Source organism: Mobula hypostoma, chromosome 29 (genome assembly GCF_963921235.1).
Source record: "Mobula hypostoma chromosome 29, sMobHyp1.1, whole genome shotgun sequence".
Lineage (NCBI taxonomy): Eukaryota > Metazoa > Chordata > Chondrichthyes > Myliobatiformes > Myliobatidae > Mobula > Mobula hypostoma.
In genome coordinates this window covers 16,026,985-16,042,531 of record NC_086125.1, presented here as the reverse complement: position 1 = coordinate 16,042,531, position 15,547 = coordinate 16,026,985, and the positions used below count along the sequence as shown (strand labels likewise).

Below are 15,547 nucleotides of genomic sequence, written 5' to 3'. Positions count from 1 at the left end.
GCAAATTTGTAGATAGTATTTGAGCTATGCCTAGCTACACAGTCATGGGTATAGAGAGAGTAGGGCAGTGGGCTAAGTACACACCCCTGAGGTGCACCAGTGTTGATTGTCAGCAAGGAAGAGATATTATCACCAATCCACACAGATTGTGGTCTTCCGGTTAGGAAGTTGAGGATCCAATTGCAGAGGGAGGTACAGAGGCCCAGGTTCTGTAACTTATCAATCAGGATTGTGGGAATGATGGTCATCCTGACATAGGTGTTTGTGTTGTCCAGGTGATCTAAGTCCATGTGAAGAGCCATTGCGATTATGTCTGCTGTTGACCTATTGTGGCGATAGGCAAATTGCAATGGGTCCAGGTCCTTGCTGAGGCAGGTGTTCAGTCTAGTCATGAGCATTTCATCACTGTTGATGTGAGTATTAATGGGCGATAGTCATTAAGGCAGCTCACATTATTCTTCTTAGACACTGGTATAATTGCTGCCTTTTTGAAGCAAGTGGGAACTTCTGCATAGCAGTGAGAGATTCTAATCAATAAGCTCCAAAACCTGGGCTTCTGTGCATCCCTCTGCAGCTGTATCCTCCTCACCAGGCAGTCGCAGATTGGAAGTAACATTTCCTCCTTGCTGACAATCAACACTGGCACACCTCACTGCTCTACTCTCTCTATACTCATGACTGTGTGGCTAGGCACAGAACCAACACCATCTATAAATCTTCTGGTGACACAACTGCTTTTGGCATAATTTCAAATGGTGATCAGCTGGTTGAGTGGTGTAGTAGCAACAACCTTGCACTCAATATCAGTAAGACCAAGGAATTGATTGTGGACTTCAGGAAGGGGAAGTTGGGGGAACACATACCATTCCTCATTGGGGATCAGCAGTGGAAAGGGTGAGCAGTTTCAAGTTCCTAGGTGTCATAATCTCTGTGGATCTATCCTGGGCTCAACATATTGATGCAATTACAAGGAAGGCAGTTATATTTCATTTGGAGTTTGAAGAAAATTGCTATGTCACTAAAACATTTACAAATTTCTATAAATGTACTGTGGAGAGCATTCTTACTTGTTGCATTACCATCTGCTGTGGAAGGACCATTGCATAGGATTGGAAAAAGCTGTAGAAAGTTGTAAACTCTGCCAGTTCTGTCATGGGCACTAGCCTCTCCAGCATTGAGGACGCCCTCAAAAGGGTGACATCCATCATTAAGGACTCCTATCATCCAGGACGTACCCTCTTCTCATTGCTACCATCCAGGAGGAGGTACAGGAGCCTGAAGACAAACACTCAACCTTTCAGGAACAACTTCTTCCCCTCCACCATCAGATTTCTGCTTGGACAATGAACACTAACTTGTATTTTTTCTTTTTTTTTTGCACTGCTTATTTAATTTAATTTTTTTCCTATATACTTATTATTTTTACTATTATGTACTGCTGTAAAATAACAAATTTCATGATGTTCTGTATGTAATAGTTCAATAGTGCTTGATTAGATTATGAAGACATGCAGTCCTCTTTTATTGTCATTTAGTAATGCATGCATTAAGAAATGATACAATATTTCCTCTGGTGTGATATCACAAAGTACAGGACAGACCAATACTGGAAAAACTAACAAAACCATATAATTATAACATATAGTTACAACAGAGCAACAATACCATAACTTGATGAAGAACAGTCCATGGCACAGTAAAAAGTTCAAAGTCTCTCAAATGTCCCACATCTCATGCAGACGGGAGAAGGAAGAAAACTCTCCCTGCCATGCCCGACCACAGTCCAACTCTGAGTCGTCCGAAAACTTCGAGCCTCCGATCAGCCCTCCGACACTGAGTACCAAGCACCATCTCTATCCAAACGATTCGACTTCAATCTCGGTCGCCAGCAGCAGGCAAAGCCGGGGATTTTGGGGCCTTCCCTCCGGAAGATTCTCAATCGCCCAGTAACAGCAGCAGCGAACCCGTGTTTCAGAAATTTCTCCAGATGCTCTTCTGTGCTTTCACGTCTGTCTCCATCAAATCAGAATTGTCCACGGCCCCTATTTGACGGATACGATATCATTTTCACCAGAGGGTGGGGCGCGCTGCTATCTCCTCCTCCCACCTTCTTGTGAGTTAAATGTGAAAATAAGTGAATTGCATATGTCATGATGCTTACATGTGATATGTGAATACTTGCTTAAAGTAAACATGAAGTTAGACTCACATTTTGGACTCCCATGTCTTCCTTTGAATTAGTTTAATGTTTTTAAGTTACCAAACCTAACAACAGGCCAGATAACAGGAATTCTGCAGATGCTGGAAATTCAAGCAACACACATAAAAGTATCGTATCCCTTTTGCCTATCACCTGTCCAACTCTTGGCTCCATCCCTCCCCCTCCTGTCTTCTCCTATCATTTTGGATCTCCCCCTCCCCCTCCAACTTTCAAATCCCTTACTCACTCTTCCTTCAGTTAGTCCTGACGAAGGGTCTCGGCTTGAAACGTCGACTGTACCTCTTCCTAGAGATGCTGCCTGGCCTGCTGCGTTCACCAGCAACTTTTATGTGTGTAACATGCCAGATTCTGATTCTGATTTCGAACTGATGAACCGGTCCTGTTATTTTCTAAAACTAATTTAAAACTGATTGTAGTTCTAAAGTGCTCTCTCACTGACACTTCAACCACTTGTCGAGTCTCATTTCCCAACAGGAGGTCGAGTTTTGCTCTCTCTTTAATAAGTACACGTATATTACTTGACAAAACCTTTAACAAATCTAAATATAAACAGGGGAATCAGAATTTTACCAGTAAAGTGGAGTGTGAATGGCTGGTATGCAAGGCAGTGTATTAAATAACTGATGAGGAATATGCTCCTTTAGCTTTAGTGCTGAGAGAAAAAAATACAGCATTATCTTCATGTAAATGGCCCTCTGGAAAAGAGAGACAAAAGTTTACAGTCAATTCAAAAATACTCTTATTCAGAAACCAGAAAAGGGAAGCTATAAATGCTGAAAAGGGAAACGAGAAATACAAGAGGAGTGTGCCAGATCAGGGAATTAATATCAAAGAGACTGGGAATGGCTGGCATTTAAAGAGATGATACATAACCTCCAATAAATGTACATTCTTTTAAGGTGGGGGCTCCCAACCCAGGATCCACAGACCCTGTTTAATGTCTATGGCATAACAAAAGGTTGTGAACCATTGCTTTAAGGTGAAAAAACAACACAATTGAGGTATATAAACACAAAATACTCTGCAGACGCTGGAGTCAAAGCAACACCCACAACACGCTGGAGAAACTCAGCAGGTCGGGCAGCATCCGTGGAAACGATCAGTCAACATTTCGGGCCGGAACCTATCGTCAGGACTGAAGAGGGAGGGGGCAGAGGCCCTATAAAGAAGGTGGGGGGAGGGTGGGAAGGAGAAGGCTGGTAGGTGCCAGGTGAAAAACCAGTAAGGGGAAAGATAAAGGGGTGGGGGAGGGGAAGCAGGGAGGGGATAGGCAGGAAGGGTGAAGAAGGAATAGGGGAAAGCACAATGGGTGGTAGAAGGAGGTGGAACCATGAGGGGCATAGTAGGCAGCTGGGGAAGGGGGCAGAGTGAAACTGGGATGGGGGAAGGGAGGGAGGGAATTATCGGAAGTTGGAGAATTCAATGTTCATACCAAGGAGCTGGAGACTACCCAGACGGTATATGAGGTATTGCTCCCCTAACCTGAGTTTAGCCTCATCATGGCCGTAGAGGAGGCCATTTATGGACATATCCGAAGGGGAATGTAAAGCAGAATTGAAGTGAGTCGCTACTGGGAAATCCTGTCTGTTGTGGCGGACGGAGTGGAGGTGCTCGACGAAGCGGTCCCCCAATCTGCGTCAGGTTTCACCGATGTAGAGGAGGCCGCACCGGGAGCACCGGATGCAATAGATGACCCCAACAGACTCACAAGTGAAGTGTTGCCTCACCTGGAAGGACTGTTTGGGGCCCTGAATGGTGGCAAGAGAGGAGGTGTAGGGACAGGTGTAGCACTTACGCTTACAGGGGTAAGTGGCGGGTGGGAGATCCGTGGGGAGGGACGTGTGGACCAAGGAGTCGCGGAGGGAATGATCCCTGAGGAAAGCGGAGAGAGGAGGAGAAGGGAGACGGAGAAACTTTTATCACGGACAACAAATAAGTGGTAAAGGAGTTGAACGACACAGTCCCAGAATATGGAGTCAGACATTTTGACATGGTTTGCGGAGCCGAAGGGAAACTCGGACACTGAACTCATAACTAAATTTCCCACATTTTTGGACATTGGAGAAGCTTCGGGTTTAGTGCGAAGAGGTAGATTAGCAAACGGGGGGGGGGAGGGGTAATGTTCCTCGATTGCCGACTCCGGAACACCCTCCCGACGTCCCTTTGGTCGAGCTGACTGTCAATCACAAGGCTGGCCAATGGATGCGGAGGGCAAGGTAAATGATTGGCCGTTGAAGGGCAGCGGCGCTTCACCTGCCCGTCCAGGTGAATCGCGGACAGTCTGTGGACATCCGACCGGCGGAGGACTGACCCGCTTCTCCCGACTGCCCGTGGGACCACTGCACCACGCTCTCTGTGTGAGAGGCAACGGGCTGCTGGATCAACGCAGCACCGAGGGGCCGGGCCTGAGACACAGTGACCGTCACGGAGCAGACATCCGACGAATCGTTTTGACCTGCCGCACACCCTGGGGAAGGTAGTATAATATTTTACAAAATGATTGGAAGTTCAGTCAGAAATCGGCTCTTCATTTTAAGTAGCGTTTGACAGTTCACTATGCGTCGTCAGCAAGCTGTCACCAAAGGGCTCATGGAAAAAGTGAATAACGTGTTGCTGGTAAGGGGTTGTGTGTTAAATGGAAATAATATTTCCAAAACAGGTCCAAAGTGAATGAGCTCAAATAAATTAACATTGGAAGTTCTTTTTAACAGAAGTTTTGGTGTAGCTAATTGGATTGAATCTCCTTCAGGACCCCAGGGATCCCAGGACCCTATGACCTGTAACAAAAACTTCAGAAAAGGGGATTGACTTAGTGTCATCCCCAAAATTCCATGAATTTTAGAATTGCGTCCACGGGTTAGAAAGGGGTAAATGTAACCCTTGCGTTCAAAGTAGTAAGGAGGGGAAAAAGCTCTGAGGAATATAGGCAAATTAACCCTAATCAAAGGCAAAGTTTTGGAACCTAGTTTTGAAGAAATAGTAGCAGGACGGTTAGAAACTGACTTCAGAACGGAAAAGAGTCGGCGTGGGTTAATGAAAGCTAATTTGTTTATTTTCAGGTTGATATAAAGGCGAGGCGTATTTTCATGAGGCCTTTGATGTGAGATTATTAAACAAATTGGGGCAGAATCAGAATGAGGTCTATTGTCACTGGCATACAGTAGGTTGCGAAATTTGTTGTTTTGTGGCAACAGCACAGGGCAAGGCATACAAATGACTTAAGTTACAGTGAATAAAAAGGAATAACAAAGATAGTGTCCACGGGTTCACAGACATTTTGAAAATCTGACGGCAAAGAGGAAGAAGCTGTTCCTAAAACAGAGTGAGTCATCAGGCTATTGTACCTTGCCACCCGATGGTAGTATCATGAAGAAGGCACGGTGAAGGTCTTTAATGATGGGTGTAATATACTGGTTTGGATTGTTAATCGACAAAAACAGAGTAAAAATAGTTATATTAGCTTTTGTTGGGCGGATGGGATTAATGGGGTGCCTGAAGGATTGGTGCCAGGGCTCCATCTCTCACAATCTGGTCAGTGATTGGACGGGGGGGGGGGGGGGTTTGAATATAATCTATCCAAATGCACTGATGGCCCACAGCAACCCCGCTGTGTGGTTGGACGGGTGGATGTAGGGCGTCTTCAGGGGATATAGTTTAAAGAAATGAAGTGGTGAAGCATTGGAATAAGACATGAAAATAGAGCAAGGCAGCATGGAAGCAGACGTCTTGTCCCAATTAGTCCATGCCCACCAAGGTGTCCATCTGGCTGGTCCCAATTTCAAGATTCATCTAACATAATTTCTCATGCACAAGGCCATGCTCCTCCTCATCAGACTCTGGCAATCCAAATGCTGATAGGTCTTGACCCTCAAACGCCTCTAGTAACGAATTCCCTTTAGTAACAGCACCACTGAGGCCTGTAGTTCTCTGGCTTGTCCTTGCTATCTTTCTTAAACAACGGAGCAATATTGGCCATGTTCCACTCTTTGGGAATTTCACCAATGTCTAAACAATGAACAAGCATCTTCACAAGGACCTCCGCAGTTTCTTCTCTAGCCTCCTACAAAGTCTGAGGATGTAGTCGGTCAGGCCCCGAGGATTTATTCATCTTAATATTCTGTATAGCTGCCTGTTCATGTTAACATGCTTGTTCTCCAAAACAACTCCACTTGTTTCCCTTATCTATTAAGCAAGCACAATTTTCTCCTCAATAAACACCGAGGAGAAATATTTATTTAAAGTGGCACCCATCTCCCATGGTTCAAGACATAGGCAACCCTACCAATCTCCAAGGGCACCTGCTCTTTACTGAGACACCATTTTACTCTTAATATAGCTGAGAGATCAACCACTTTCTTAAAATATCTTTCTTTGCTGGATTGGAGGTTGCTGGTTTTTAGATAGACCTGGATGTTCAGTTGCTGGTGTGCTCAAGCTCAGAGATTAAAAGATTTCTGCACTTTGAAGGATGTGGGTTTAGTGCAGAAAGTAGTGCCGATGAAATGATCAGCAGCCATCTTGTTGATGCGATCGACTAGGTAAGTGGGCCAAATGGCCTACGTCAGCTTCTGTCGCTTTTATATTCCCATGCATCTGTGAGGGACTGTCAGTAATAACGACTCAGCAATGTGTTTCCAAGTCAGGGCCATGTGTGAGTTGATGGTGATAAATCAAAAGAGACCAGAGAATGGAGCCTTTAACACTGTCAGGTCCTTTTAACGTTGTTGTGTTATAGTCTATAACTGTGCCAAAGAATGTATCTGAAAGGCCCTAAGGGCACCCCTTATACTGGTGTTGTCTGTCATAATGTTGGGAGACCAATGTGCTGCTCCTTTCCCGATAGCCTGATGCTCCAGTTGCAGTAATTCTGTTGGGGGCCCTCTCTCTCCTGGTCCTGTCTCCATATCCCTGTTGTGATCCATCTCTATACAGGTCTTGTCCTGGTTGCTTGTTTGCAACCACGTGTGAACCTGCCCACTCCTTTGCGTTCCTGAGAATTAGTCGGTGAAATATTGTTGTGGAGACCCTGCGAGCTCCCCTGTGAGTAGTCCAATGCATCCGCCTGAACCCTTGGGTTAAATATACACAGCTGTTAGCAAGCTTGCTTTGATCTGGAGCAGTTCTGGATCTGTGCTGCACCAGAGTAATTAGGACCATGATGGGTCCTTTCACCCTTCATGGCATTCAACAGCACTACAACCATTCACCTACACAAAAACCAGCCTCCCTGCAATGAATATGTGCCACCAGGCTCAGGAAAAGCTTTTATTGTTTTCGATGGACCCTGTATACGATAAGATATAGGAACAGAAGTAGGCCATTCAGCCCATCGAGTCTGCTCTGCTGTTCAGTCATGGGCTGATCCAATTCTTCCAGTCATCCCCACCCCCCTGCTTTCACCCCATACCCTTTGATGCCCTGGCTAATCAAGAACCTATTTATCTCTGCCTTAAATACACCCGATGACTTGGCTACCACAGCTGCTCGTGGCAACAAATTCCACAGATTTACCACCCTCTGACTAAAGTAATTTCTCCGCATCTCTGTTCTAAAAGGATGTCCTTCAATCCTGAAGTCGTACCCTCTTGTCCTAGAATCCCCTACCATGGGAAATAATTTTGCCATTTCTTATCTGTTCAGGCCTTTTAACATTCAGAATGTTTCTATGAAATCCCCCCTCATTCTCCTGAACTCCAGGGAATACAGCACAAGAGCTGCCAGATGTTCCTCATACAGTAACCCTTTCATTCCTGGAATCATTCTCGTGAATTTGCTCTGAACCCTCTCCAATGTCAGTATATCTTTTCTAAAATAAAGAGCCCAAAATTGCGCACAATACTTCAAGTGTGGTCTCACGAATGCCTTATAGAGCCTCACCAAATCCCTGCTCTATTCTATACCTCTAGAAATGAATGCCAACATTATATTCACCTTCTTCACAACCAGCTCAACCTGGAGGTTAACCTTTAGGGTATCTTCACAGGGACTCCCAAGTCCCTTTGCATCTCTGCATTTTTAATTTTCCCCATCTAAATAATAGTCTGCCCGTTTATTTCTTCCACCAAAGTGCATGACCATACACTTTCCAGCATTGTATTTCATTTGCCCCTTCTACTTTATATGAAAAAGATGGACTTGTGATTTCTCAATCTATCTAACTATGACCCTTGAACCTTTATTGTCTGTTGCCCCACTGCACGTTCTCTGTACCTGTAACACTATATTCTGCATTATGTTGTTTCTTCTTGCTTTGTACTTCCTTGACGTACTTGATGGAATGATCTGGACAGTATGTAAACAAAGCTTTTCACTGTATCCTAGTGACATCAATTTTGTCCTGTCCTTTTCCCATATCATTGAGACGACTGGATGTCAGATTTGAATGCAGTGATTGAACAGCTACAGCCTTCTTTGCAACGGCACTGAAGAATCCCCACCTTTTGAGTGGAGCATTTTTTCCACATCTCAGTCATAGATAGTCTCTTTTTTTTATTCCCACTGGTCCTGGACTCCTCAATCAGTAGAAACGTCTTCCCCACACCTACCAGTGATACCCTTTAAGAATGCTCCATTTTTCGAACAGGAATACCTCTCAATGTTCTAAGCTCCGGCGAATACAGACCTTGTCCACTCGGTCTTCCCTCACAGAGTAATCCTCCTATTCCAGGAATCTATTGAATCCTTCCTGCTATCACCCATTGTGTAAAGGTGATCAAAACCAAACTCACGTCCATCTGTGGGCTCAGTGAAGCTGTGCATGGTTCGTAATTCCTGTCATCAAATTCACCTGCAATTAAAGCCAACTCAGTTTCCTACCCCTCAATAGTCCGAGTGATGTGTACGCAGAGGAAAGAGGGAAGTGGCTAACTGAGAAATGTTTCAACTTTAGAACTAACCCTTGTGGCCCTGGATGTCTTGCACCAATGGATATCAGATTCACATTCAGAATCGGACTGTTTATTACCGACATATGTCATGAAATTTGTAGTTTTGCAGCAGCCATTCAGTGCAATACCTAATAATTACTACAGGCAATAAGACAAAATGGAAAAGTGAATAAGTGGTGTGAAATAGGTTGTCATTGATGGGGGGGGGGGCGGGTGTCACGGGCATAAGCTCCGACTACCTTTTAAATGCATCTCAAATAGCCTCTGACAACCAAGTCCAGCTCCTGATCTCGTGGCTTAGTTACTAAGCCTTGCAGAACTGTTTCTACTGAACGGAAGAAAAGGCCAGGGTTGGGTTACTGGCACATTAAAACCAATCACATTGGGCAGATGGGGCACATCATCCATGGTTGACAACTCATCTAGGAGAAGAAAAACTCCGATCTCAAATCTCCATTGCCTTGTGGCTGTCCTGTTGGGGAAGGTCTCTGGGGTAAGGTCTGAGGTACAAATCTGGAGCTGGAGCCTAAGTTGAGTTCAAAGCTGACTGGTAACTATGGCTGGCGCCAAACTGTATTAGTCACTGCCATCCTCTGGATTCATCAGCTGTGTGGAGAGGGGGAGCCTGCTACATGGGCATCAGCTTGCTCACTATACTGCCATGGTTTGCGTACTGATTATGTGGGCTTCCATGGTTGATCCTGGCTAATGGAGGGCCCAAGTATTGCGACAGGGATTCGAAATTGTGAGGTAGTGTTCATGGGTTCATTCCAGTGATGTCTCTCACTGTGGAGATGCCTACATACGTATAACGGGAGGTTTAGGAATGACTGGCTTTTCAATTCCCTGCTGCATCATAGCAATTCACAATCCAAGAGAGATCATTCTGCCAGTTAACAGCCATGCCAACCAAAACAGAGCTGTTAGGAACAATTGGCTCAGTCACTGTGTAGAATCGAGTCAGTATATCAAAAGTTAAGAGGAAAGGCAGGAGAATGGGGTTGGGAGGGAAAATAAATTAGCCATGATGGAACGGCAGAGCAAATTCAAAGGTCTGAATGATCTAATTCTGCTCCTATGTCTTAAGGTCTTAAGTATTCCTCTAGGGTGTTCTTGTGACAGCGTACTCGTAAATCATAAGGCAAGAGATTCGACTAAAAGCATTACTTATAACATCTTTCCTGAAGCAAATTGTCATGAAGTGTTAATAGGTGAACAACCAAAACCTTTCCCCCGGGGTGGTTGTTGTTGTTGAGTGTCACCCCCTCACGGTGACCCTGTGGATAATGTAGTTGTCCACAGGGTTTTCGTGGCGAGATATGGAAATTGATCGCTGGGCTTTTCTTCTGCGCCGATACTGCTGCTGCCCGGGTTGGGACCCGGCTGGATTTGAAATCAGGGCCATCTGCCTTGAAGTCCAGTGCTGATGTCACTACACCATTGGCTGGCCAGGTCCCTAGGGTAGGGGAATCCAAAATTGGAGGGCATAGGTTTAAAGTTAATTGGGGAAAGATTTAAAGAGGATCTTGGTGGGGAGACAATCTTTTCAGCTAGAAGGCAGTGAGTATATAAAACTGATTGCTAGAAGAAGTGGTAGAAGGCTGGTACTTCTTCTTCTGTTTCTGGCTGTTTAGACGCATCTAGGCGTATTACAGCCCTCCGCAGGATGTATAATTAATTATAGAACTTCAAGGAACTCAAATTCTCGAATACAACCTAGTCTCACGTATAAACTGAATAATAGACTCTTCAATCAGATGTTGATTCTCTTGATGGCCAAACGAAGATTTAATAGAAAACCAAAATAAATTTAAGCCAGATAGCCTCTTGAACAACATGCTTCTTTCAATTTTGTATCGATTACAGCTCAGCAAAACATGCTGGACTGTCTCTGGACTACCACAGTCACATAATCCTGTAGGATGTTTTGCTATTATCTTTAAATAATAGTTTAGCCCACAATGCCCCAACCTGAGTCTTGTAAATTTCACCATATCTTTATGACTTAAAAGGTAACAGTCTGAGACCTTTTTAAGTAGTGGGTGACTAGAAAAATAATGCCTGCCCCTTAATTCATTTTTCCAATCCTCCTGCCACTTCTTCTCTATACCTTTTTAAATCCTACTTCTCAATTCTGCTCTGCCTAGGGGAACTCTAATTTCTACTTGCCAGCTCTGCAATGCCATTCACAATTTCATTTCCCTCCACCCCAGCGTGCCCAGGTATCCATGAAAATCTAACTGCACAACCCATCTTCCCTACTCTAAACAACACTAAGAGAATCTCAATAACTATGTCAGGACGAGGTTTTGATTTACTCCCTTTTATAGCCTCTAAGGCAGCAGCAGAATCCGAACAGATGATAACCCTACGTGGTCGAGAGTCTTCTATCCACCATAAGGCCCAGAGGATTGCTAATAATTCTGTTGCAAAGACAGAAACACCATCTGAAACCCGGTGACCAATCTTAACTCCAAGTTGAGACACATACATCCCAAATCCTGCCCTACTGCTCTCTGGGTCCACTGAGCCATCAGTAAAAATCTTCAGATAAGATCCCCATTTATTATTTAAATATTCATTTGTGGTCAACGCTGATGAAATTGCACTGCTTCCTTGAAGCCAAGAAAGGAGGAATAGGTCTACTTCTGGTTCTGGAAAGAGCCAAAAAGGGACGGGTGGCAAGCAAATTTGGTCAGCTATGTCTTCCTCAGTCAGTTTCAATTTCACAGCCCAGTTATTAACCAAATTTGGTATCTTTTAATTTTACTTTGGTGCTCCAACTTCCCCAGCAAAAGACACTTTGATGGACAGCTGTCCATTTAGTTTTACCCAATACTGCAGGCCCAACTGAATTCGTCTTAAATACAGAGGCACTTCTCCCATCTCCACACATAACGCTGGGACTGATGTTGTTCTAAAAGCTCCACAACAGAGTCTAAGTGCTTTGGAGGCTGGTACATTTATATTTCAAGGGCATTTGGACAAGTACATCGATGCGAAAGGTATGGGTCAAACACAGGTAGATAGAATTATCTTTGATAGTTATCATGGACAAGTTGGGCTGAAGTGTCTGTTTTAATGCGACAACTAAGGAGAGGATATCGTAACAGTATGCAAAAAGGATTCCAAAGTTCTTGGAGTCATGCACGCAACCATAGCATTTGCTCATTGTAGAGATGTTCTTGCTCGGATTTCATCATCCTGCTTGTGATTTTAAAAGACTCAGAAGCAGTGTTGCAATTACTGTTAAGTAATGTATGACAAATGAGGAACTGACTGACAGTTTTCCCTAGCTGCTCTGGGAGGCCAATTGCTGCATGAGTATCTGCACACTTCCATACCTCGACTGAGAGAGGCTTTGCTGGGCTGCAGTTATTGTGCAGGTTGACCTCTGTTGTAACTGTAAAGCACTGAAGCTCTGCAACCCATCTAGTGACGGTGCTCCCACAGCCCAAAGGTAAGGCATTCCGGATTCTGACCCAGTGACGGTGAAGGATTGTTAATTTAGATAAGAGCCTGGGTGGTGTGTGATCTGGAGGGGAATTTGCAGGTGGCGGTGTTCCCATCTGGCTCTGCCCTCGTCCTTGGTGGTAGATGCAGAGGGTTTGGGAGATGCTGCTGGAGTAGCCTGTGAGTAACTCCAGAGTATTTTGTGCACTCCCTTCGACCTACGGGTTCCACGTACTGTGGAGATGTAGCTGTGAGTTCAGGGTGTGGAGGGCGACGGGGGGGGGGGGGGGCGGTGCGGTGTGGCAGGGGGAGCAGGTAACTGGACCAGGCCATAAATGCTGTGACTACAAAACTAAATATCTCCTTCTGTGTACAGTCTAGAATGTGAAGAGTGTTTAAGCAGAGCGGTGTACAGTGGACTGTGAGGGGAGAGTGGTGGGTAAATGGAGCTGTGTACAGTGGGGTGTGAAGTGAACGTGCGAATGGTGCAACGTAGAGTGCGGTATGAAGGGAGCGTGCAAACAGTGGTGCAGAGTGCAATATGAAGGAAGTGCAACAATATCTCCACCACAATCTCCAACAGCACAGGTGCCCCACAAGGCTGTGTGCTTAGCTCCCTGCTGTACATGCTTTAGACTCGTGACTGTGGTTAAGCACAGCTCTAATGCCATATTCAAGTCTGCTGATGACACCATTGTCATTGGCCAAACCAAAGGTGGTGACGAATCAACATATTGGAGGCAGATTGAAAATCTGGCTGAGTGGTGCCACAACACCCTCTTGCTCTATGTCAGCAAGGCTAAGGAGCTGATTATTGACATCAGGAGAGGGAAACCAGAGGTCCTTGAGTGGTGGATCAGAGGTGGAGAGGGTCAGCAACTTGACATTCCTCAGTGTCACTATTTAGGAGGACCTGCCCTGGGCCCAGCACGTTAGATTAGATTATGAGGACACTCAGTCCTTGTTTATTGTCATTTAGAAATGTATGCATTAAAAAATGACACAATGTTCCTCCAGTATGATATCACAAGACAGACCAAGACTAAAACTGACAAAAACCACATAATTATAACATATAGTTACAACAGTGCAAAGCAATACCGTAATTTGATAAGAGCAGACCATGGGCATGGTAAAAAAAAGTCTCAAAGTCCCGATAGCCCAACATCTCACGCAGACGGTGGAAGGGAGAAACTCTCTCCCTTCCAGCTTCCAGCGCCACAAACTTACCGATGCAGCGTCCTGGAAGCACCCGACTACAGTCCGACTCTGAGTCCATCCGAAAGCTTCGAGCCTCCGACACCGAGCACCATCCCTGCTGAGCGCTTCGACCCCGTCCCGGCCACTGAGCAACAAGCAAAGCCGAGGATTCGGGGCCTTCCCCTCCGGAGATTTCTGATGTAAGTGTAATTATGAAAAAAATACAGCAGCACCTCTATTTCTTCAGGAGTTTGCGACATTTAAACCTTTTTGACAAACCTCTATTGGTGTTGAGTGGAGGGTATATTGACTGGCTGCATCGCAGCCTGGTATGGAAACACCAATGCCCTTGAATAGAAAACCCTACAATATGTAGAGGGTATGGCCCAGTCCATTGTGGGTAAAGCCCTCCCCACCATTGAGCACATCTACAGGAAATGCTTTTTTGTTGCAGGAAAGCAGCATCCATCATCAGAGACTCCCACCACCTAGGACATGCTCTCTTCTAGCTGCTGCCATCAGGAAGAAAGTACAGGAGCCTCAGGACTCCCACCACTGGGTTCAGGAGCAGTTATTGCATCTCAACCATCAGGCTCTTGAACCAAAGGGATAACATCACTCATCTTCACTTGTCCCATCATTGAATTGTTCCCATAACTTATAGAATTGCTTTCTGGAACTCTTTATATTGTGTTCTTGATATTTATTTATTTATTACTTCTTTCCTTTTGTATCTGCACAGTTTGTTGTCTTTTGCACACTGGTTGAATGCCCAAATAGGTGTGGTCTTTCATTGATTCTGTTATGGTTATTATCCTACGGATTTATTGAGTATGCCCGCAAAACAATGAATCCCATGGTTTATTATTAAAGTACATATATATCACTTCTGTTTACATGCTCCCTTCACGCAGCCCGCCGTACATACAGTGACATATATGTACTTTGAACTTTGTAAACGGTGGTGTATGGTGCGGTGTGTGGAGGGAATGAGCACAGCACAATGTATTAAAGAAGCGGAGGTGGGTAGCTGAGGGCTCTGCATGAGCTGTGTTCCAGTTAATCTGCCAGCGCTGTTTTTGTGCTGGAGAAAGAGCGCTGTGTCTATGGGCACTGTGGAGGTGTTTTGGGACCATTGGGCACTGAGGAAATAGACTGCACCATGAATGAGGTTGGGAATATTTGAATTAAGTTGGTGTTGGTTATTGTTATTTTTAGTGTTTCCATTCTGGTATTGTAGGGCTTGAACTGATCTAACTTTAGTTTTTAAACAAATAGGTATTCTGCTGTTGTTGGCTACCACATGGAATAGATTGCATCCCAGATGAGGATGGGAATATTTTAACTTAACTGCTTAGATGCTGCCACTTATGTTCACACAAAGTGTGTAATTGGAACAGTGTGTAGTGGGTTACATCGTCAAAATTTTGGGCTGAGGCCCATCTTCAGGACTGAGAAGGACAGGGGAAGGTGCCAGAATAAAAAGGTGGGGGGAGGGAGAAAGAGACTAGCTGAAAGGTGATGGGTGAAGCCAGGTGGTTGGGAAAGGTCAAGGGCTGGAGAAGAAGGAATCTGATAGGAGAGGAGAGTGGACAATAGGAGGAGAGGACCTCTGGAGAAAGCAATAGGCAGATGAGCAGAAGTGGGGAATAGAGGAAGGAGTTGGGGGGAAAATTTGTTTACTGGATGGAAAAATCGATATTCAAGCCATTAGACAGAATATAAGGTGTTGCTCCTCCACCCTGAGGGTGGCATCATCTTGACTCAAGAAGCCATGGATCAACAT

The 15,547-nt window shown here is 44.9% G+C and overlaps 1 protein-coding gene across 3 annotated transcripts in view; it reads left to right on the top strand.

Moving 5' to 3' along the window:
* Positions 1 to 4,404: 4,404 nt before the first annotated feature.
* Positions 4,405 to 15,547, top strand: part of LOC134339404 (ultra-long-chain fatty acid omega-hydroxylase) — a 67,057-nt gene continuing 55,914 nt past the window's right edge. For 2 of the 3 annotated variants that reach the window (XM_063035868.1, XM_063035867.1), the window contains exon 1: positions 4,405 to 4,697. In XM_063035868.1, the coding sequence (XP_062891938.1) occupies positions 4,420 to 4,697 (278 nt within the window). In that variant the 5' untranslated portion in view covers positions 4,405 to 4,419. The remainder of the gene's footprint in view (positions 4,698 to 15,547) is intronic. The other variant, XM_063035869.1, reaches the window with a different exon arrangement.